Source organism: Sinocyclocheilus rhinocerous, unplaced genomic scaffold, assembly GCF_001515625.1.
Source record: "Sinocyclocheilus rhinocerous isolate Xijiao unplaced genomic scaffold, SAMN03320098_v1.1 scaffold4808, whole genome shotgun sequence".
In the NCBI taxonomy this organism is placed as follows: Eukaryota; Metazoa; Chordata; class Actinopteri; order Cypriniformes; family Cyprinidae; genus Sinocyclocheilus; species Sinocyclocheilus rhinocerous.
Window position 1 is genome coordinate 11711 of NW_015665885.1, and position 24651 is coordinate 36361.

At 35.1% G+C, this 24651-nt stretch overlaps 2 protein-coding genes across 2 annotated transcripts in view; one reads left to right on the forward strand and one right to left on the reverse strand.

Moving 5' to 3' along the window:
• Positions 1-15152, forward strand: part of LOC107731613 (zinc finger FYVE domain-containing protein 9-like) — a 16810-nt gene extending 1658 nt beyond the window's left edge. The window contains exons 3-17 of the mRNA XM_016542735.1: positions 331-358; positions 647-823; positions 894-898; positions 3385-3598; positions 5248-5370; positions 5468-5623; positions 6840-7064; positions 7216-7298; positions 9439-9543; positions 9629-9779; positions 10592-10672; positions 10764-10926; positions 11651-11756; positions 11835-12011; positions 13865-15152. Of these exons, the coding sequence (XP_016398221.1) occupies positions 331-358; positions 647-823; positions 894-898; positions 3385-3598; positions 5248-5370; positions 5468-5623; positions 6840-7064; positions 7216-7298; positions 9439-9543; positions 9629-9779; positions 10592-10672; positions 10764-10926; positions 11651-11756; positions 11835-12011; positions 13865-14023 (1953 nt within the window). The 3' untranslated portion in view covers positions 14024-15152. The remainder of the gene's footprint in view (positions 1-330; positions 359-646; positions 824-893; positions 899-3384; positions 3599-5247; positions 5371-5467; positions 5624-6839; positions 7065-7215; positions 7299-9438; positions 9544-9628; positions 9780-10591; positions 10673-10763; positions 10927-11650; positions 11757-11834; positions 12012-13864) is intronic.
• A 1629-nt stretch (positions 15153-16781) lies between these two features.
• LOC107731616 (ankyrin repeat domain-containing protein 34B-like) lies at positions 16782-20676 on the reverse strand. The gene is made up of 2 exons (XM_016542737.1): positions 20661-20676; positions 16782-18558 (listed from the first exon to the last, which is right to left on the reverse strand). Exon 2 carries the CDS (start codon positions 18495-18497, stop codon positions 16848-16850), a length of 1650 nt encoding a protein of 549 aa, XP_016398223.1. The 5' UTR covers positions 18498-18558; positions 20661-20676; the 3' UTR covers positions 16782-16847.
• Between the last annotated feature and the right edge of the window lie 3975 nt (positions 20677-24651).

Genomic DNA, 24651 nt, shown 5'->3' on the forward strand with positions numbered 1-24651 from the left:
TTTTTTTTTTTTTTTTGTGGAATACGAAAAGCAGAACATTCTCACTTTTACATAAAATTAAAGCATATCAACCAGAGGTTGCAAGTCTCCAAAAAAGTATGATAAAAGTAGTTCATACTTGCCAATGTCCTATACTTGAACATCATACTAAAGTTATTTGTGTGAGGAACAGATTGAAATGTATTCACTTGGCTACAGTGAAGATTTTGCAAGATTTTCAATAAATATTGACTGTTCCTCATACAGAGACATGGACGTCAGCACGCACGTCTACTTATAACTACTTTTATGGTACTTTTTGTGCTAAATTTCTCCTTCTGTGTTCAACAGAAGAAAGAAACGTCAAGTCAGATATTGAGTAAGTTATTAATTCTGATGCAAAATTAACAAGACAATATTTTATTTTTCTGTAGTATAATGTGCACTGATGAATCGATCACAAAACCAGGAGTATTTGCATTGATTTTCATTTTTGGTGGCTGTTAATTAAAGTTGTGCATAGCCTTTAATGAGAAACCTCATACATTTCTACAACATTTACCCACTGTTCCTTACTCTCTCTCATTCTCTCTCCCAGCATGACCTTTCATTCACCACACTGAAAAGACTGATTTGGGAATGGATGATTTTGCTTGTTTGTATGCAGCTCAAGCCCATGAGAGAATGATGAGCCCTACTGGGCCCAGTCCCAATCCCAACATCCCATCAGAGTACTGCTCCACCATACCGCCCATGCAGCAGGCCCGCGCCGCCGGCACCCTCAACTCTCCCCCACCCACCGTCATGGTCCCCGTGTCTGTCCTCAAACACCCCGGTAATGACGGTACGCACTGCACTCTGAGCCGGCGTTATAGCTCTTATGGCTATAAAACACTGTGACCTCCATTTAATAGAGTTAGTTCATGAAAGAAAGAGTGACTGCATCCCAAAATGCATGCACTCCATATCATATAGTGTGCTAGACTAGGTTAGCTTCACTATACACTGTTATGTAAAGGTTTGGGGTCTGTATGATTTTTAATTAATATTTTTATCCAGCAAATGAACAAGATTTTTATCAGATTTTTATTAATATTTTTATGCAAGGATGCATTAAATTGTTTAAAAGTGACAGTAAAGACACTTACAACTTTACAAAATATTTACATTTCAAATAAATGCTGTTCTTTTGAACTTTCTATTCATCAAAGAATCCTGAAAATATAACATGTATCATGGTTTCCACAAAAATATTGGGCAGCACAACTGTTTTCAACATTGCTAATAATCAGAAATGTTTTTTGAGCTGCAAATCAGCATATTAGAATGATTTCTGAAGGATCATGTGACACTGAAGACTGGAGTAATGATTTGTTCACAAGAATAAATACATTTTAAAATAGAATTAAATAGAAAATAGCTATTTTAAATTGTAGTAATATTTTCACGATTTCTACTGTAATAATATAAATAAATAAATGCAGCCTTGGTGAGCAGAAGAGACTTTCAAAAACATTATAAAACCCAAACGGTAGTGTATTTTTAGTCTAGTAATAGAAAAAATGTTTTCCTCTTCATCACACCAAACTTTAAGCAAACTTTATTTGGTACATCGCTTCAAGTCTGTTATTTTAGTAGAATTTATATGCTATAGTAGTTTTTAGTTAATATTTTTGAATTACTTTTGTTTTTTTGTATTTTCTGTTTTCATTTAAATTTTAGCTTCATTTTTTGTAATTTTGTTTTGTTTTTGTCATTTTTTAAATATATATATATTTTTTTAATAATATGTAGAGATGCACCAATATCGGTATCGGGCCTGATACTGCTCTCCTGTACTCGTACTCATTAAAATGCTCCGATACCACACAGCATGTGAACAGTGCTGTGTCCAGACAAAGAAACTCTGACAACAGAACAACAGAGAGCAGAATGGAGTTATTAGAGATTAAGGATGTCTATGAAGTTCATGTATGTAATTAATATAATGTTAATTATATATATACATTCAATATTCACGCCTGTATAGCGGATGTGCGCGAGCTGATAAGCAAAGCACGCTGAGTGTAATGAGCCTGCGGCGGCACAGATGTGCGAGCTTGTCGATCAAATATCTCTTTCTCACAGACATCACTGGAAAGTTTGTAGTTCAGTCGGATATGTCAAAAGCAAGTAAGTAAAACAATGCACAAATTCCTAAACTTACTTGACGGTAAGGAGAGAGTGAGAGAAAGAGACACTTCTGTTGCATGATCTTCATTGCTGTTCGCTCCGTTAGCACATGCATCTTTTGGATTAAAACTAAATCGTAAATATAAAACAAACAAAAATTATTGGTGCATTCACTATAATCAATATTTGAACATCAAGCATAATTTAGTGTTGGGCTGCCCCCCAATAGTCGACAAGAAGAGGCTTAGTCGATCAAAATTTTATTAGTCGCAGAAAAAAAGTTCCACAACAAGTGACGAAGTCATTGACAGATCATTAACAGCTGGTCTATGTGGTAATTACAGTACATCGAACATCCAAATGTTCGTTTCGTTCACCGATCTCAAATGTGGCTACTGAAACATGTAAGTAGTAGCATCATTACATGGCCGCTCGCTCTAACGTTAACCTAGAAACGTGTGTGCTATTGAAGTGTTTGTGCGGAATGTGGAAGCTGAATAGTAGCACGCTCACTGCATGACAGTTCACTTGGAGGCACCGGTGCGATCATTTGCATTTAACTTAAAATACTCTGTCATTTTTTGCTCATATAGAGTAATACATCTATCGAATTTGTAAAAGTTTTACTTTTATTTGTGTGCACTCACAATAACAACAAAACGTTGTGCTTTTGTAAAATAATGAAAGCAAACAGGGTGCGCTTTCTGCCGTCTAGGTCTCTGTGAACTTGACCATGTCAAAAAAATAATAATTAACCGAAACTCTGTGCTTGCCTCACAGACATGAAAAATATATCTATAGAAAGTGAAATGTTTACTTTTAAATGAACTGATTCAAATGGAAAACAAATATTTTCATATAATGTAAGCCATATGAAACATGCACGTCTACTGTGGAGATGATGAGTCAGTGTCGTCGACTTCATCACTGCAGCCAAAAATACAGAAAACACTAGTTTATCAATGAATTATTATAATTGTTAAGGCAGTCTTCTTGCTGTTTTTTCCCTGACGCATTCATAATCATTACTTCTGCGGTGTGCTGTGGCAAGTTTTATGCATGTGCTTGAGTGCTAATAGGCTATTGACTTGTTCGGTGTCGCGTCATAGCTGTGTGGGCGGAGTCGGCATGGGGGAAAACAGTCCTTTCCCCCTCATTGGAAAAGCATGGTATTGACTCAGAATGGCCTACATAAAATTATTTCTGGTCATTCATTGATTCGCTGCCTTTCAGCCTAATTGTAAATTTCCTGGCGAGTGTGATCAGAGCGCCGGAGGAAGTTCTGACAGCGCTGCCGAGGTGAGCCGCCCGCCCATCAGAGGCCCGTGGGACTACGGCCTGCTCTGTGCGGTGGGCAGCTGCGTGCAGGGAGCGGTCAGTCTGGTGCCGGAGGACGACGACGGTCTGCCTCCACTGCTCATTACCACAGGAGAGGAGGAATATGGGGGTGAGGACTTTTAAAGGCTTAAACTAGAGGGTAGCCATCTTTTTGACGGCCTCTTCCTGTCTAAATGGTAGGACTAGGCGATAAATCAACATCGATGTTAATCAAAAAACAAGTAATTTGAGTAATTTACGATATTTAGCCTACATCATTCTAGACAATCAGGTTCTTCTATGCAAAGTTCTTCAAATATTCTTTAAATTCTGCTGTGAAGCAGCTCTAAAAGACAACAGTGTTCTGACTTGAGCTGACTAACAGCACTGTTGTCTTTTAGAGCTGCTTCACAGCAGAATTTAAAGAATATTTGAAGAACTTCTCATAGAAGAACCTGATTGTCTAGAATGATGTAGGCTAAATATCGTAAATTACTCAAAAGTTTACTTTCGATTTTGTGGATTCGTTTTTTGATTATATAGTATTGATTCTATAGTTCAATTCAATAGCTGTGTAAAATTTATCAATTATAAAAGAAATCAGCATATTGTGTGAATGAGTGGTGCAGTTTCGTTTTGTACACATACTGAAGCACGCGTGACGCTTGTGGTGTTTCAGCGTCTGCCGTCTCACTATATGAGGACATGAACACATGAACTTCATCTCCAGAGCTGCTCTGAGAGTCACTTCACCAGCATTTCACCATTTCTTTTGAGAAAACTATTGTCAGTTACACACAGAAACTCAAGTCTTCGCTACAACCTGCCAAAATAAAAGTTTGGTTTAATTTGAAGAAATTATTACAGAAATATATTACTTTTGTATAGTAAAATGTACTTCTCCTCTCAAATAATAATAATGCAACTTTTTAAAGGGGTCATATGATGCGATTTCAAGTTTTCCTTTCTCTTTGGAGTGTTACAAGCTGATTGTGCATAGATAAGATCCCTGAAGTTGCAAAGACTAAAATCTTATTATTTATTATTATTTATTATTAATAATAAATTATTATTGTTAATACTATTGTTATTATTAAAATTAAGGAATATCATGCAACCAAGAATTTTTTTTTTCATCCATATTTTAATTTATACAGTATACAATTTCTGCAGCACTTGTTAAAGTTTTATGAATTCACTTCATTAGACAACTTTTTTGATAATACATTTGTATTAAATCATAAAACACAGAATCCAGAAAAAATGAAACCGAAAACACAAAATTTGGGGGGAAAAAATTAATGAGGCCCTAAATTAAAAGAGAGCTTATTCTGTGGAGTTTACTTGTAAATAAGTTATGTTCAGATTTTGTCTCATGGTCTAGCAAATATGTGGAATGTATTTTCTTGAAATGAAATGAATGTTGTGATAAATCAATATTGAATGAAATGGGCAAAAATATTGTGATAACTTTTTTTTTGGCAATATCTTCCAGCCCCACTAAACAGGTGATTTTTAACCAGAATCATGCTGCTTCAACAGTACGTTGGAGATACTGTAATTACTAGATGAGAACATCTGAGAAATTCATGCCCTCTGTTGCAACACTTATGGCAAAATAGGTCCATGTGCTGTTTTGTTGATGACAGCAAAATACTATTTACGTTTAGAAGTCAGGTGATATCCTGATTGCTGCTGCCAATTTGGTAGTTATTTTGTGACTGATTCTTTATGGTGTGTTTTTCTGTAATGTGTAATTTTCTTTTCATTACGTTACAGATTTATTAGTTGAGGAACGTCCTGCTGCTTGCCAAATATTGCTGCTGTTGGAAGAGGGAGGCCCACAACCACTGACCTTCGTGCTCAACGCCAATTTACTGGTGAACGTCAAGATTGTCACATGTATGTTACGTTATCTCAATCTGATTGAAATATCTGATCATGTCCAGCTTGTTCATATGCTAAACATCATTACTCTCTCTCTCTGTTTGTGTTGTAGATGGTGGGAAGAGGTGCTGGTGTCTGAGCTCTAATGGTCTTCAGGGAGTGGGCCAGAAGGAGCTGGTGTTTATAATTGAGTGTCTCGCAGAGGAGAACAACCTGCCTAGAGACCTATTCAACCTGTATGTTAGTATCTACGAGGATGCACAGAAAGGTACGTCACACAAAACACTTCACAGTACAGGCAAAAACATTGTGTTTTTATGCGCTGGTCAGTTTTGAGATTTCAGGCTTTTCATAATGTGTTGTTTAAGTCTAGTGGAAAGAAAACATCCAAAATAACTTCTAAGTGTTTATTTGATCTTTTTGTGTCTGTACATTTTAATTATAATACATACCTTTAAAGGCCGTTTTCTCAAAATAGCTATTTGCTCCACTTCAGCAGCACTTGCATACACCAAACTTTACAGTTTTTATATAACATTTTATTGCTAAATCCATGGTGATTTTTTAATTTATTTTTTTCTAGAATAATAGTAAATGTACTTCTCAAAGTAAAAATAATATTAATAATAACAATAATACAACTTATTAGATTATTACTTTTAATTATTATTATTATAAGTAGTAGTAGTAGTATCAATATTATTATTATTAAGGAATATCTTACAACCCAGATATATTTCATCCACGTTTTAATTAATACAGTATACAATTTCTGTACTGCAGCACTTTTTGACAAAAAATTAAAATAAAAGTGTGGTTTTGTTGGAAATTATATTGTTATATTTATTGTATACATTGTATATTTATATATATATATTGTGTGTGTGTGTGTGTGTGTGTGTGTATATATATATATATATATATATATATAGACATATTTTTGTATTGACTAAATTGTTAAAGATTCGTGAATTGGCTTAAACAACATTTTTGATAATAAAAATCTAAAATTCCCTCGGAAACAACCTGTTCTGAAATTTCAGTTTCTAGAAATGTATGCAAATTAGTGTCTATTTCATTAGTTAATGCATCATTTGCATATTTAAACATACCATACCAAAACACATTTGCAATTCCTAATGTACTGTAATCAGTCAACTGGAGATGTATGGTGATATCTGTTAGTTAAATTTTTACTCTATTCCCCTGTAGTGTCTTACCTTAAAGGGGAGATAAAAACAGTCGTAATTTACTTTTTCATGACTACATTCCACCCCCTTAGAAGTAAACAGTTTTTTTTTTTTACTGCTGCACTGATAAATTAGTAACAAAATAGATTTATACCAGCAAAAACATTTCGTTTTGATGTTTTTTTTTGCTGCATGATATTTGATCTGTTTTACAAAAACCCAAACTATTCATGATGTAAATGAGTGATTTTTATGTGGCTCATATGGTATTTTTCTTATTTTTCCCCACCAAAGGGAAGTTCATCGAGCACCTTGGCAACGTGACGTTCACTGACAGTTTCCTGGGCAGTAAAGATCACGGTGGCATCCTGTTCTTCACTCCAACGTTTCAGCCACTGGATGGTCTTGCTCTGCCGCAGGTCTCGTTCCTCTGTGGTGTTTTGATTCAGAAACTAGAGGTTCCCTGGGCTAAAGTGTTTCCCCTCCGACTGCTGCTCGCTCTGGGGGCACAATACAGCGGTGAGCCCTCATTAAAACATCCTTTAGTATAATAGAGAAGAAAATGTTATTATAATATTGCTATTAAAATATATAATGTTATATATTATATACAGTATATATATATAAGTACCACCTCCTTCCATTCATGATATGATGTTTATTTTTACAGTGTATCCCTGGCCTTTGGTGAGCGTGCGTTTCCGTGATTCCGTTTTCAAAGAGGCGGGCCACACCATCATGAATCTGCTCACAGTACGTGTTCACATTTAACCCTAAAATATTTTACTTAATCATATAAATGTGCAATGTATTGTTTAAAGATGTACACTGCTGTTCAAAAGTTTGGGGTCGGTAAGATTTTGTAATATTGAATAATTTTAAAATAATACAATGATGCAAAATGCATCACATTTTGATACAGTGATGTAAATCTAAATTTTCAGCATCATTACTCCAGTCAGAAATCATTCTAATATGCTGATTTGCTGCTCAAGAAACATTTCTGATTATTATCAATGTTGAAAACAGTTGCAGTTGCTGCTTCATATTTTTGCATCCTTGCAAAATAAAAGCATTCATTTTTCTTTAAAAAAAAAAAAAAAAAACCTCAGAACTTTTAAACTTTTGAAAAGATGCTGTTTATTTCTGCTTATGGCTTAATGGTTCTCAAAGATGAAAGATGTGCAACTAAGGTCAAGATCATAATCCAGACTATTTGGTGCTAACCTTATATACAATATCAAAATTGTAGGTTTGTGGTTTCAGATCAATTTTATAATATGTGATTTGCCCTGAAAGATTTTAAATGAATTCCAAAAGCAAGAATCAAAGATGGTAGTTTGGTTAAGCTGTTTTTTCACCTTTCTAACCAGAGTCTCGGGTTCAGCTCAGGACAGATAATGAAGGAGATTAGAGAGCACTCAAGACTAAAACCCAGTGTGTACTTCAGCTCTGAGCCACTCTTGATTTCTGAGAATTAAAGAGCTTCTTTGGTCTCTAACGATTGTGCTTGCAAGTACACTTATGGCCAATTTTCTGGATGCAGGCATGGAAAAATGTGGTACATCTCTGCAAATTAAGTTTATTTTGCATCTAAATTGGCTTATTCTACTTTGCAGATGCATTTTAGTATGAAGGTAAACGTAAACATGTTATCAAGTTTTAACTTTTGGCCTTGTAACCTCAAATCCTTTGTTTATTTATGGCTTAAAATCTTTTTTTTTTTCAAGCCGCGGAACCAACATTCAAAATACATTTAAGTATATTCAGAATACTCAATGCAAAACATTCAATGCACAAACTAATAAAGTGAAAAATAATCAAGGCATGTTTTCCCTCTGATTTGATTGATTTAACAAAAAGGCTTTTAACAATTTTTTATTTGTATGCACCAAAATAACATTACATAATACACATAACACATACATTAAGGGAATAGTTCACCTACAGATGGCAGTTTGCTGAAAATCTGCTCACCCCAAGCCGCGGAACCAACATTCAAAATACATTTAAGTATATTCAGAATACTCAGTGCAAAACATTCAATGCACAAACTAATAAAGTGAAAAATAATCAAGGCATGTTTTCCCTCTGATTTGATTGATTTAACAAAAAGGCTTTTAACAATTTTTTATTTGTATGCACCAAAATAACATTACATAATACACATAACACATACATTAAGGGAATAGTTCACCTACAGATGGCAGTTTGCTGAAAATCTGCTCACCCTCAGCCCATCTAAGATATAGATGCGTTTGTTTCTTCATCAGATTTGGAGAAATGTAGCATTGCATCAGTGTCTCACCAATGGATGCTCTGCAGTGAATGGGTGCCGTCAGAATGAGAGTCCAAACAGCTGATAAAAACATCACAATAATCCACAAGTAACCACTCCAGTCCATCAGTTAACATCTTGTGAAGAGCAAAGCTGCGTGTTTGTAAGAAACAAAAACAAATATCACTGGAGGAAACGTTATTATGGATTATGGTCTAAGATTTTCCGGAAGCGATGGTTTGAAGTTAAAACTGTCTTAATGATGGATTTGTTTCTTACATGCCTCTTTTGGCTTCAGAAGATGCTAAATGATGTACTGGAGTGGTGTGGATTACTTGTGGATTATTATGATGTTTTTATCAGCTGTTTGGACTCTCATTCTGACGGCACCCATTCACTGCAGAGCATCCACTGCTGAGCAAGTAATGTAATGCTGCATTTCTCCATATCTGTTCTCTTAAAGAAACAAAGTCATCTACATCTTGGATGGCCTGTGGGTGAGGACATTTTCAGCAAATTTAGATTTTTGGGTGAACTATCCCTTTAACTTTTGGCCTTGTAACCCCAAATCTTTGGATCCACCTTCATTCTTGTGTTTTGTTGATTCTGACACAGGATCTGAGGAACTACCAGTACAGTTTACCTGTGGTGGAAAGTCTGCGAGTGCACATGGAGATGGGCAACAGCTACATCGACATTCCTAAGTCCAGGTTTAATGAGGTCAGAGTTATATTTGAATTGTGCAGCAGTCAGGCATCATTGTTATTGTGTTGTTGAATGTGTTGTGGTGTTCTGGCTGTTGTAGATGCTGAAGGTGGTGAACTCCTCCAATGAACACGTGATCAGTTTCGGCGCCTGTTTCAGCACTGAGGCCGATTCTCACTTGGTTTGCATGCAGAACGAGGACGGAAGCTACCAGACGCAAGCCAACAGTATACCAGGAAAAACCAGGAGAGGTTTGTTAGTCACTTCTACTAGAGCTGGGCGATATAGCTAAAAATCTTTAATAACTTTGTGTATTCTCTTGAATGTCTTAAGACAGTTTTCTTTTTCAATCAGAGGGACCAACATTTAAATAATTTCAAGCCATTGTAGTCAAGTAGATTCAAAATATTTAATGCAAAATCGAAAAAATAAAGTGAAAAGTAATCAAGCCATTGGTTTTTAATTGAATTTACATAAAGAAAATGTGTTTAATCATTTTTTGCACCAAAATAACATTACATAAAACAGATTATTTCAACTACATATATTTATTTAAAATAATCAAAGCATGTTTTCTTACTGTTTTTGACTGAATTAACACAAAGGAAAAAAATTACATTTAATCGTTTTTATTTATATACACAAAAATAATATTACATAATACACATTATTTTACCTACATATATTTGTGAAAAATAATCAAGGCATGTTTTCTTTCTGTTTTTGACGTAATTAACACACAGAAAAAATTATATTTAATCGTTTTCATTTATATGCATAAAAATATTTCGATGATTATTTAATCTTACCAGTACTAACATTTTATATCTGAGGTGATATTAAAACATCTTTGTATTTATGCTGTTATACTTGCAAGTTGCAAGACAAGGAAGGATTGCAAAACTAGTTTAATTTGATCAAAATCTTTAGGAAAACCAAACTTTCAAATGTACTTTGGTTAGCACCAAAGGTTTTAGTGTGAAATCACTCAAGTTGTTTGTTGTATAATATTTATGTAATATGATAAGTGGATGTCTCACCGGACCCTGTCTTTCTTTTGCAGTGACTGGAGCTAGTTTTGTGGTTTTTAACGGTGCTCTGAAAGCCTCATCAGGATTCATTGCCAAATCCAGCATTGTGGAGGGTAAAGCTGACACACAAATCATTTTCAAACACTTCCTTAGGTCATTATGCTCAAAAAGTTTTATCGTCAAACTGTCCTTCTTCATCTTTAGACGGGTTAATGGTGCAAATCCCTCCGGAGACCATGGAAGGTTTACGACAGGCCCTCAGGGACCAAACCGACTTTCAGATCCCCTGTGGGAAGGCAGATTCGGATGAGACACGGGAAAATGTGAATGTACGCTGGGTCGACTGGACTGCACCCGTCAACTCTGGGTACCAACAATTTATCAGATACATTTACACTATCAAAAGTTTGGAATAATTAAGATTTTCTTATTGTTTTTGAAAGAAAACTCTTCTGCTCACTTAAGGATGCATTTATTTGATCAAAATACAGTATAAACAGTAATATGTTTACAATTTGAAAATAACTGTTTTCTATTTGAATATATTTAAAAATTAATTCCTGTGATGCAATGCTGAATTTTCAGCATCATTACTCCAGTCTTCAGTGCCACATGATCCTTCAGAAATCATTCTAATATGCTGATTTGCTGATTAACGTTATTATCAATGTTGAAAACACGGGAATAAATCACAATTTAAAATACGCAATTAGAAAACTGTTCTTTTAAATTGTAATAATATTTCACTATTTTTACTGTATTTTTATCAAATATATGCAGCCTGTGTGAGCAGAAGATGCTTTAAAAAAAAAAACTTAATTATTCCAAACTTTTGGCCAGTAGTATACATTCTCATCAGATGCTTTCTTATGCAGGTTTTGTATGCCAATACTGTACTGAATAACCACTTTACTGAATGATAAAGCACTATTGATTTATTTGGCCGATGTTGCAAGTGACCTTGAAAATGTTAGCTGCATTAATTAGGCACTTTTTAATATTCATTCTTTCAGCTTCCTTTGGCTGTTAAGATGCTGTGTCAGGTCAAAAATAATTCCCCTAAGACAGTATAACGTGTAACATGTTTGCAGAGTCATCAGTCCGGTGGATGGCAGGTCTCTAGAGGGAGTGTCAAGCGTCAAGATTCAACAGGACTCAGAGTTTGAGATGGACGGCCAAACCATCAGGTGTACTGAGGTGTGTACAGCATGATGCCTGCAAAAGGAGGAATTTTATTGGTGTCTTCTCTGCTTCATGTCCTATCTCTCCCATCAGGTCTTCTATCTGCTGAAGTCTTCAGACGTCTCACTGTCTGCTGTCCTCACGTCATCAGCTCAGTTTCAGAGAGAGATCGCCACCGCCAGCTGCGCCGCCCTCTGCCCTCACCTCTCTGTGCTCTTGGCGAATGGATTCAACTCTCTCGGACTCCGGGTCTCCACCGACTCAGACATGGTAAATTATTGTGGGCACAGCAGTGTTGGCTAAAAAAACTATTAGCTAAGACCTACCTATTTTCCAATGTAAGATCAAAATTGCACGGTTGTCAAAAAAAAAAAAAAAAAAAGATTTAAGGGCTCTTGTGGTTTTCCGGTAAGATAACCGTTTGAGCAACTTTTGAAAATGAATAAATTAGAACTAGCCATAAATATTAGTATTGCAATTTTACTATACTCTACCGTTCAAAAGTTTGGGATCAGTAAGATTTTTTATGTTTTTTTAAAGAAGTTTCTTATGCTCATCAAGGCTGCATTTATTTGATCAAATCTACAGAAAAAAAATCTGTAATATTGCGAAATATTATTACAATTTAAAAGAAGAGTTTTCTATTTTAATATACTTTAAATTATAATTTATTCCTGTGATCAAAGCTGAATTTTCAGCATCATTACTTCAGTGTCTTCAGTGTCACATGATCCTTCAGAATTCATTCCAATATGCTGATTTATTATTAATGTTAATTATTAACAGTTGTGCTACATAATATATATTTTTTAAAATCTTTGTAATAATAATATTTATAAAATTATTATTAATAATATTTTTTTCAGGATTCTTTAAATAAAAAGTTAAAAAGAACAGCATTTATTCAAAATAGAAATCTTTTTTAACAGCAGACACGTTGGGGTCAGTACATTTTTTTTTTCTTTTTTTTTTTTGAAAGAAGTTAATATTTTTGTTGAGCAAGGATATGTTAAATTGCTAAAAAGTGATTGTAAAGCCTTATATTGTTACAAAAGATTTCTGTTTTGAATAAATGCTGTTCTTTTTAACTTTTTATTCATCAAAGAATCCTGAAAAAAGTATCTCAGGTTGCAAAAAAATATTAAGCAGCACAACTGAAGCAGAACAAGATACTTCTTTAAAAAACGGAACTCTCGCTGATCTTACTAATATTAAGTATTGTAAAAATACATAATTTTTAACATTACTATTGTACAATTGCATGTGTGTGTAATATTAGTTTTGTGTAATATTTTTTAGAGTTATAAATTTATATTTTTTCTTAAATACTTTTATTTTGCAGTGAAATATTTCAGTAATATTTCTTATTTTGTTTTATGTTTTGATTTAGTAATAATACTTTTTAAAAAATCATATAAATTGTTGTTATAGTCATATTCATATATAATCACGAAATTATGCTGCCCTTTAAACAAGCACAACAAACCTGAAGCCTTTTTTAATCACATTTACAATCGCAATCACAATATTTATCAGAAAACTGCTGCTTTTTGGGAAAAATATTCACTGGCATCACTTTTTCTTTTGTTAGCAGCTCCCAAGTCACTGCAGTGTTTTCCACAGACTTACACTCTATGTGTGGCGGCACTTCCCCTGGGGAAAATATATATGTATATAATGTAAATATAAAACAGCAGACGGGCTTATTGAAAGTGCAAATTCATTCTCTACCAGAAGGAGACGCTTTAGGAGCTGCAGAAATAGCGGTTTCCCCGGTAACGGCTGTAATCAAAGCAGCGCTTCGCTCATGAACGCTACTTTATCAGGCATTATAGGAAAGATGAAATGAAAATGACATCAAAACTTTTCTGAAGACGATCGCTTCCCTTCAAAAAAGATACATTCATATAAAAACACCCGTGCCGCGTTTTGATTTTGACACGTGCAGTGCTCATGTTTATTCAATGAAGTCAAAGCCTTTTGGAAAATCTATTTGTGGCGGCCGGTCAGTGTTGATATTGCGGGCCGCCACAAATAAATCAATGTATGGGAAACCCTGCACTGTAATGTTGATTAAATGCATAAAATGTATTTGTAACCCTCTCATTGTTGTGTTTTTGTAGGTTGAGTACCAGGCTGGCTCTGGTGGCCACCTCCTGCCTCAGAAGTATATGAATGATCTAGACGGGGCTCTAATTCCCGTCATCCACGGAGGAAGCTCCTGTGTCCCCCATCAGGCCATGGACATGGAGTTTTTCTTCTACATCTCACTGAGCATTTGAAAGCTGGTGACTTACAAACTTTGCATCCACAGGCAGCCATTGGGACCTTCACGACTGGTAGCAATGAATCGCAGATACGGAGAGACAGACTTCGTATCTGATCTCTGACAAGGTATGGAGAGTTTGATGCATTTTAGAGGAACTTCACTGAAGTGGAACTATATTAGCGATCCTTTAGAATAAAGCAGAGGTCAGCAACAAAAATAAAAACGTGAGAACTTTGCTGTGCTTCTTCGTGTTTCCAGCATCTGTTCAATGGATGCCAGTCGATGAATGTTGGTTTGAATGCGAACAGAATTGTTTATGTATGACTATGATGTCAGATATACCGATAATTATAATCGTTACTTGATTGCACACATGGCAACCGAGCATATGAAGTGCTGCATTTCTTTGTCTGTTTTTTCTGAGCTGGAATCTGCAATGTTTTTTTCCCATCCGTCATAATTTTCTGTTACCTTATGAAGTAGCTTCATGTGGACTTAAGAATCCATATGAAGGTTTTATGTACTGATTATTGTACTTTCTAAGTACTGCATCTTATGGTTAGTCATTTTTCTCAATCTGTAAAATACACAGAGAGTAAAATACACCTCGGTTTGATTGCTTAAAAAATATAGATGAAATCATCTGCTAATTCAATTAAACTTTTATTAAGCTTAAATACTATTTTTGGAACAGACAGTTCATGTGTTGATTAAAGGTGATATTTTTGATAGGGCATTGAAATTACAAATTAAAACTCATTCTGCAATTATAACCCCAAAAAAGCTTATGAAATGCTTATGAAAACATTGTTTCACATCACATATATTTACCAAAAAAAAAGGAGTTCAGAGTAAAGAAAAAGGATGATGGGATCATCTTATGAAAAGATTTGCTTTAACATTTATGTAATTATTTTCACACTACTGCATTAATTAAAGAAAAGGTCATTTATTGAGATCTTTAAATGCCTTTCTTTTACTATTAGTTTATTTTTACTGGACAAACTGAAAAACAGCCCCATCTGTTAACACTACAAATGTGTTGTTGGTGTGACCAGCCAGGAATTGAAGAATCCTTAGAGCTTTGAATGTTGGCCTGAAAAAATATCAACACATCTGAACACTTTTACATGTTTTTTTAATTTTTAAAATTTGGTCAACCCACCATGATGAAAGTTAACAAGGCTGCCAAATGTCCTTAATATACTACAGATATTAAATATCTGTCATGTTTAATGGGTTTGACAGATTGAAGAATCTTTTGAAAACTCTTTCCTTGTAAAATATGCTGGATGGTGTTTCTGAATTAAGTAGCCATTTTATAAATGCAATAACCTTTATTTCTTTCACTAGACTTGACTGTGATCCTACATTTTTACATTCAGCTTAAAATGTACCTTAAACCTGCAAAACAAAGACTTTTTTCCCCTCAAGTAAATTCTGATTATATTGACGCCATTAAATCATTAATTTTTAAATGCTGCATCTTAACAAAAATCATTAAGTCATTAATTTGCAAAATGCACTTTTACTGTCGTTGGTGAAATGAAATACAGGACGAGTGATTGTTTCTTATTTTTTATTCATTTTTTATTCATAGTGATAAAACACAACATAAACAGTGATGAATCATTTTATTTGATATATTGACTGGTATATTTAAATAATCTGAAGGCCTCTATAATTCTGTCACAAACCAAATACAAATGTTCTTAAGATAAAGATGATTGTTGTGGAAGGATTGAGATTAAACGTCTGTGAAATTAGTTGAGCATTTTATAGACATCTCAGATCTTCTCCCATATTTTTGGGCTTTGTGGAATATTTTGGGAGTTAAATTATTTTCTCGCTGTTACTGATTAATTAAATCATCACAATTAAAGTATTTTTATGCTTTATAAAAAGCTGTTAAGATGTACCCGTTTGCATAATGTATATCTATTTATTCTTGAAAACCAGATTTATTAGATGAATTATCTGGTATGGGACCTAAGGATGTTCTTCAAAACAACATTCATTTCTAATATGTATCTCATGTAGAATAAAATTTTGATAAATATACAAATTCATTGTCTCATGCTCATTTATGACATGTTTCTAACAGCCTTTTGTTTTGCCATTTAGATGAAGTGAGATTTTCTAAATAGGTGATTTGCTGCAAATTTACTGCTCACATTATAGAGTTCTGATGTAATTTTTTATTTTTTAAAAGACATTGTGAACATCAAACACAAGCAAAAAAGGTACAGTATGTTCCATACACAGTGACTCAAATGTATTACGAATGAATTTGTATGTTGGCAAGCTGAATATCTATGCTAGTAATGCCAGCAGTTGAATGGTGTATTTTGAACCTACAAGTCATTTTAATATTTTTGTATCCTGTTTTCTTAGCTATTGAAGCTCTAGCCACATTCATAACCAATTGTTTCTATTAAGTCGTATTTGACTATAAAGGTGCGGTCACATCAGTGAAATTTCACAGGCAAAAAAAAGGACCATTGTCAGTAGTGCAGAGATGTATGAAGCACTGCTTTCACAGAAGTCGCTTTCAAACCAAGCAGATTTACGTAACCTACTTGAATGTGTGAAATCTGCATGGGTTCTTCACGTGAAACTCACATGCTGATTCCTATGGGAATGACTGGATTTCGTCCATGAAATTTCAAAAAGCAGTAGTAAATGTGACCTCACCTTAAGGATGCATGGTTAAAATTGTTTTGGATTAGATTGAAGAGTATAGATGTTATTTGTTCCGTTTCAGTGACCAGCAATCATTTGGTGTCAGTGCAAATTGATGCCTTTGTTATGGTCAAAATGATTATAATAGCAACCATTCAGTGTCCAAAAATTTCTGTGAAGTCACCATGTCGCTTGAGCTGCTCGGTTTGCATGGAGTGTCTTCTCATCAGCATCCTCCTGGTCTTGAGATCCTTTGGAAAACCTGCAGGAGCCGAGGGAATGCAGGGCTTTGTCCCTGCCGCTACACCACATACTGCTTTGTTGCAGGAGCTGATTCTGCTTGGATTGCCACTTCCAGTGATATTTGGGATTGGTGTATGCTGGTTCAGCGGAGGGAGAAATCCAGCTCGAGGATGGGAGATGGGATCCAAAAGTGGCCCGGAGCCCCGACGCTCGTAGCCGATGGGATTCCTCCTGTGCAACTGCGTCAACGAAGCGCTCTCAAGAGATTCCCTGGAGCCCACCAAGGTAGGAGAACGCGAGTTAGCAAGTTTTCTCTTCTCCAGCTGTCCTTTATGGTCTTCTGGAGAGTTGGCGAGGCTCACCGATAGTTGGGAATCGGAGCTGTAGTGGTCCATTCCTAGTTTCCTTCTCTGGATGATGTTGCGGAGACTGGACACGGCCAAATTTGGCAGGGATTTGTCCGGGTACTTCTCAGCCGGTAAAGCTTCCGCGCTGCTTTTGCAATGAAGATTGGGATGGGATAAAGAGTGCAGGGATGATAAGCTATCAAAGGACATGTTTCGGCACAGTGCTCCTTCCAGCCTTAAACCTTCACCGTTTCTTCCTTGACTTAGAGTTTGACTCAAAGAGTTGGTTTCTTTCAAATCAACACTGCAATGCCGTGATAGTGGCATGTTGCCAAAAGCCAATCTGTTCATTCTGAAAGTCATTTCCTCTTCAGGCGTGATGTCCGCGAGTTCCTCCGTAGCGGAGGTGCTTTTGGCGTGCTGTTGGGCCAAGAAAGACTGTGGGATCTTCAGCCATGGCTCGGAGTGTAATCTCTGGAGATTGTGGATTTTGCTCAACCGACTGTTTACCAGGGAAACCTGGTGGGATGGAGAAGTTGGCTGGGAATTAGTCATGCTTCGGAGGTCCTGGAAGGAAAACATGTGCTCTGTAGGACTAGAAGAAAGAGTCCCCTGTGGAGATGTACTGAGGAGAATATCAGATGGAGAAGCACAGGGAATGATGTTGGAACTCAGCTTGTCCCATTGTTCCACCATTGCAAGCGGAGGAATAGGTAGGTGCTGTTTCGCCGTTTGCCTTCCGCATGCCAGTTTGTCAGGGGTGATGATGATGACCTCTTTTCCTCTGGCTTTGCAGGCATCCATAAAGATTTTAAGAGTTTCTTCATCGCAGGCATTGATGGCATATATCAGAGCCGAAGAACCGGTGTGGTCCTCAAGACACGGATCCGCCCCGCTACCCAAGAGCAACGCCACTACCTCAGGACCGGCTTGCTCCAAACAGGCGTGCATTAGAGCCGTCTTCCCACTCTTGTCCTGGATGTTCGGATCAGCGCCACTTTCAAGCAGGTACCCAACCATCTTAGCCTTCGAGACACTTTGGTGGTCCATATGCCTGCTCCTGCAGGCGACCATCAAGGGTGTTTCGCCGCACTCATTACTCTCATTAATATAAGCGCCGCCTTCCAGGAGTAGCCGTGTGAGACGGAGACGACTTAGGTAGACGGCCTTAAGCAAGGAGTTGCCATCAGTGTTGACAACTTGCGGACCTTCCATCTTCACCTCTTTCACTGTGACTCGCACCTGATGGGGATCACGTATGTTGCCATGACAAAGCCTGTGAAGAGGGGAACAAGGTTAGGTATTGCATGGTCTTTGTCACAATGGATGTATGGAAGACAGTCCATTTGAAAACCTCTTCTTATGGAAGATTACACACATTACATCTACAGAATGGAAGTCTCGAGTAGCTTTGAATTATCTTATTGTGTTCGTCTCGTTATTATATGCTTGATTGGTTGCAAAATAATGAAATGGAGCCAAATGCACTTTCCCACTCTCTGTGTTTCTTTATGCAGTCCTGCTCCGCAACAAGCTCCTTTTTTTTTATAGAATTACAGCTCTCTCTCTCAAGCAATTTTTTTTTTGAAACGCTAAATTCAATAAACCGAAGCAGAGACCTTGGCTTTATTGTTTGCCATTACTGCCAGACAACATTCTTTGTGCTGCCTGTCCTTTTCAGCATGAGCGCAAAGCTCTGCCTTCCTCACACTTTCTTTAGGAACAGCATCTTTCTAAAGGCCGTTGTGTTTGCTGTGCTTGGTGTTACTTTCTCAGAGCGCTGACACACGCCTGCAGAACATCATGCCTCTGATTAGGGTTTATAAAGTGTTTTTAAATACATTTTAAGTCAATTGGAGAGATGGTAGGCACTTATGTAAAGAAGGTATAGGTACTGTATTCAGTTAGCTTCGTCCTACATCTGAGAGATGCATTATAAAGAAGTCTCCTCGCATTTTCTAGAAGTTTCTTTTGCCAAACCATTTGTAATTTATTTGTTTTTGCAAACTATTTTTATTTTTGTCTCTAAAACTGACCTTGTGAATTAAAGACAAACATTTTGAAAACAATCATTTCCAGACATCCGTACAGCTTCCGTGGTTCTCAACTGTGAATGAGACCTTTTTTCAAATTTGTTAAAGTCAGCATAAACACATGCACACTTTTTGCTGTATCAACGCACATTTCTAGTTTTATTGTGTACAATTCTTGAACATTACACTGAAAAAAAAAAACTTGGCAAAGAAACAATTTTCACTCTGAAATTGCTAGTAAATTTCACAATTGATTACAAAGAAACAGCAAGCAAGACATTAAATTAAACGTAAAATTTTGAAGTAGAAAGACTGAAATAGTGTTTTCTTGGAAAACATACTCCAGTAATCTTACTACTTTGAAAAATATTTTTTGTACAGCGTTAACGTACATTCCTGGTGTTATTGTGTACAGTTAATTAGTACAGTTATTTCAGAGATAATTTCTGCATTTTTGCAATCTTTCCCCAAAATGCAATGCTTTACTTTGCTTCTCAAATGACTGTCCTTTTCAGCTGATGCTTGTGTGTTGGGCTCCTTTTCTCGTTGAATGTCTAGTTTCACTCAGAAATGTCAGGTTACAGAAGCAAAATGCTTGCAAATGTCTTTTCATCTGAACTTTAATCACGTTGCAGGTGTTGAAATCAAAGCCCCAGCTCTGTGTCTTGTCAGTGAAACAACATCAGTACTGACTGTCCAAGTAACAATTGCATTTCCTCTATGTTACAACAAGGGTTTGAACAAGTTGTCATGAGCAGCTCGCACGCTGTTACCATGGAGGATATGACGATTGCTTTTGAGTAGCTGTGACTTCTACCCTGTCAGCGATGTTCTGCTGAGCTGCTCAACTCTACTGGGAGCAGGTAGAGAAGCTCCACCTATGCACTTAAATTGGCCTTTGGAAATCCTGCCCAGCTGATTTTCCCAGAGAGAAAAATCAGAATACGACTCCATGCCATTTGCTTCAATTCTTCAAGCTTTTGTTATGTACATGGAAAGATGATGTACGAAACAGCATATTCAGTATGCACTTGAGATTTTGAAGAGGTCGCAAAGTGTTTCTATTCTAATCAAGGTACTGTAGTTCAAAGCGCTCTCTGCTTTGTGCCAACTTAACCAGTGAAACACAAGAAAATAGATCCAACAATGCTTTAAGCGAACCTCATTCAGTCAACTTTGTGACATGGGAATAGAATATGTTCTGCCTTCAGTTTGCATATGATAAAAATGGGGTATGATTATCTTAAGCCGCTCATTTCATCGTTTAATGTCAAAAACTACAGAGTTGTAGTGTTAATGCAAAAGTAAATAGATAAAGAAGAGAAATAATGCATTTTGTTCTTACCGTGTAATCAGAAATTTAGACCAATCTGGATGGAGGCTGAAGTCAGTGATCACAGCTGCTCATCTGTCTGTGGTGTAAATGTGTTTGACTGTGCTTGCGTTGCAGGCTGATGTTGATCAGATCTAAACGACAATGAGAGGTGCATGATTCACATGCTGAGAGAGAAACAGGCAGGGTGGGAGAGAGAGAGAGAAAGCAGGAAAACATCAAGACTCAAAATAACCCTGATTCTCGAGAACTTCAGATACACATTTGGACCCTTTCAGAGTTTCAGAGAATTGATTTAGAAACTGTTTAATCTCAAGCAATCTGAGGGGCCGCAGAGGCAATTCTTTCAATATTTTCTGTCTAAGGAGGCTCTGCCATAACAGTGAATTCATGAAAACATGTCCAGAGACTATTTTATTTTGTATTTTTTTTTATTATGTGTATATGTTTTGTGTGTGTGTGTGTGTGTGTATATACAGTGGATATAGAAAAAAACAGCCCCCTTTAAAATAATCACATTTTGTTGCTTTGCAGCCTGAAATGAAGATGGACACAGTTTTAGTTTTATCCAGCTGTATTTACTCAGTGATTATTTTAAAGAGGAGTGATTATTTTCTATGCCCACTGTACATACACATATATATACACACACACACACACACATATATACACACACTGTTATATAGATAGATAGAAACGTGATAAACTGATATACATGGGATTTTAATTGTGTGTGTGTGTGTGTGTGTGTGTATATATATATATATATATATATATATATGTATATATATACATAATACACGTACACATAAAATTAAAAATTAAAAAATAAATAAACTTTTATATATATATATATATACTTCATGGCATTTACGCACAATTATTTACCAAATTCTCATTACTGTAATGTACGTCTTTGTTTTACTTTTTTACTTTACGATAGATAGATAGATAGATAGATAATCAATTCAAATCAAAATCTTCAATAATGAGAATTTGGAGGAAAAATGCTCTTGATTGTTATAGAAAATAATACAATATTTCGATACAATAATGCAAATGTGCTTAATTTTCTTAATGCAAAACCAATGCAACCTTAATCCATTAAGTAATTTTGCTGCTTGTAGTGCATCATTAATGTTTGTTTTGTTTTTTTTAAGTATTACTTTACTGTAGAGATCTTGAGTTTCACAGGGACACTGCACCATTAAACTGTACTTCTGGATGCCATCATCTGTGGTTTGTACAGCATTTGTTGCATTTGTAATGTCTCCGAACTCAAGGATGACATGCAGATGAAAGCACCTTAAAATGCTTTTCAATGCTTGTACGAAACAGGAAGCGACTCCTGAAGAAAAAAAACACCTTGTATAAGGACAGCTGTATTTCCTGTCTTTTTTTTTCATCATGCCTTTGAAATAATGGTGTTTATATGGTGCAGTGGGTCTGAAATAGTAGCTGCTTTACATATGTGAAAGAACTGTCGTCAGGTCGATTGGAAGGTGAGATGGCGTAGTTTCAGTCCACTTGAGCAATGCCATCTCCATGGCAACCAGTGGAATAAAGAAACGCTGCGTATGAGTCTCACACAGGTTGGACTAAACTCACTGTGAACTTCCAGATTACGGCTCCCACCGACTGAGTGCATCTGATCACAGCTGATTCCTGCAGCAACTAACTGAGCAGTTTACCACCACACAGTAATCACGTAAATATAAAGAAAGGATAATAAATTAGTTATTTAGTGTGGTTACCTTTGGTTGGGATGATATTGGGAGAGATTTCTTTGTCATATAATGTAGAAATGTTGCTAGAACTGAAACATTTTACATATGCAACAGCTGGAAGCGAAGGTCAGAGGAGTGATATTTAAAGACTAAATAACTACGTGTCATTTATTAGCCTAATGAAGCTCAAATGTGTCCAATGTTTAAATCAAACTTATGAACAAGTTACTCATTCAGGTCATCTGTGGTGCCGGTTGTAATTACAGTTTTCATAAGAGTTTATTAGTCATTTATCTGAAAGGTTCTGCTTGATAGATTGAAGACCTAGTGTTTGAAATGGAATACTAGAAAATATTATTTATTTCATTTTATTATTTATTTCATTAAATTTTTTTACTGTTCTATTTTATTTTTTCTTTCATATTTTGTTTTATTTTATTCTAATTTGTTTAATTTAATTTTATATTTAATTTTATTCTATTTTCCATTTTATTTTTTACTCTGTTCTATTTTATTTCTTTAATTAAATGTTGTTTAATTTTATTCTAATTTATTTAATTTTATTCTATTTTATTTAATTAATTTTTTATATTCTGTTTTATTCTATTCTATTTTTCATTTTATTTTTTACTGTACTGTTATTTTTTATTCTTTGTTTTATTTCATTCTATTTTATTTTAAATTAAATTTATTTATTTTAATTTTATTCTATTAAGTGTTTTTATTTAATTGTATTTTATGTTTTATTTTATTTCATTTCATTTTTACTCCATTTTATTTTTCGTTAATTTACTGTTTTATTCTATTCTATTTTTTATTTTATTTTTTACTGTACTGTTATTTTTTATACTTTGTATTGTTTTATTCTTTTTTTCTTTTAAATTTCCTTTTTTTATTCTATTATTAAGTGTTTTTATTTAATTTAATTTTATGTTTTATTTTATTTCATTTCATTTTTACTCCATTTTATTTTTTCTTTAATTTACTGTTTTATTCTATTCTATTTTTTATTTTATTTTTTACTGTACTGTTATTTTTTATTCTTTGTTCGTTTTATTTTATTCTATTTAATTTAAAATGAAATGTTTTTTTTATTTTTTTTATTCTATTATTAAGTGTTTTTATTTAATTGTATTTTATGTTTTATTCTATTTTATTTCATTTTTACTCCATTTTTTTTTCTTTAATTTATTGTTTTATTTTATTGCACACATGGAGCTGTTACATTGCACATGTGTCTGCTGTTAACAGAAACCATGAACCTGCTTCACAGTGGACAGTCTAATTGTTTAGCCATCGTCATGGCAACTATTCAAGAACATCAGGTGCAACTTTTCCCAGTAAACTGAGTGACATTAATGATGCTTTTCCTCTATTAGCAGTCGGCAGTGTCCGTTCAGATTGATTTTCATTTCAGTAAAAAAAACAAATGTTATATCCGTATTCAGAGCAAGAAAACATGAATGCTGCTTTCCTGTGCAAAACCTGCTTGACTCAATGCTACAGTGTTGTGGGTGGTTGCAAAGGTTTTGCTATGCGGTTACAAGGGTTTTCTGCGGCTTTTAGTGCACTGAATCAGAATAAGAAAGAGCTTTATTGCCAAGTGTGTTTACACACACAAGGAATTTGTCGTGGTGTCAGGAGCTTCCAGTGCAGAAAGTAGTGCAGACACGCATACACATACATTGCTACACTGTTGATAAGGTACGAATGGTTGACAAAATCTTGCTAAGTAGTTTATTAGGGTGTCAAAAGAACCCAGCCATGATTTTCAGATGATTTATGGTTGAAGTTTAATACTCCGAGTTGAATAAAACTAAGATGAGCACAGTACTCGTGATGCTTGGCTTATCAAACACCACTAAAAATGACCTATTAATTCTGAACGTGTCACAAGTTTTTAACAGCTTCATTTGTATGATAATGTTTTAATTCATTTTAATATCATATTGATATCATAGGATCATGATAAGAACCCAGCTGCTGACAGAATCTGTGTGTTTTTTTAAAGATATTTCTTAAAAGTTTATTTTTTTTCCTATTTCTGATATTTTTTGATAAATAAACAATGCCTTCATATTTATTTAAAAATATCAGAGAGGAAAAAGTATGCGCTCTATATTTGCTTTTTTTTTTTTTTTTTTTTTTTCTTTTTGTGGTAATATGCCATTAAAGAGTGGCTGGAACAGGAAAGAGGAATCTCTCTCGATCCACTGCTGTTTAAGGCTGCCTTTTTAGGTTGTGCATTTCTTGTTGATATGTAACGCTTAATTTAT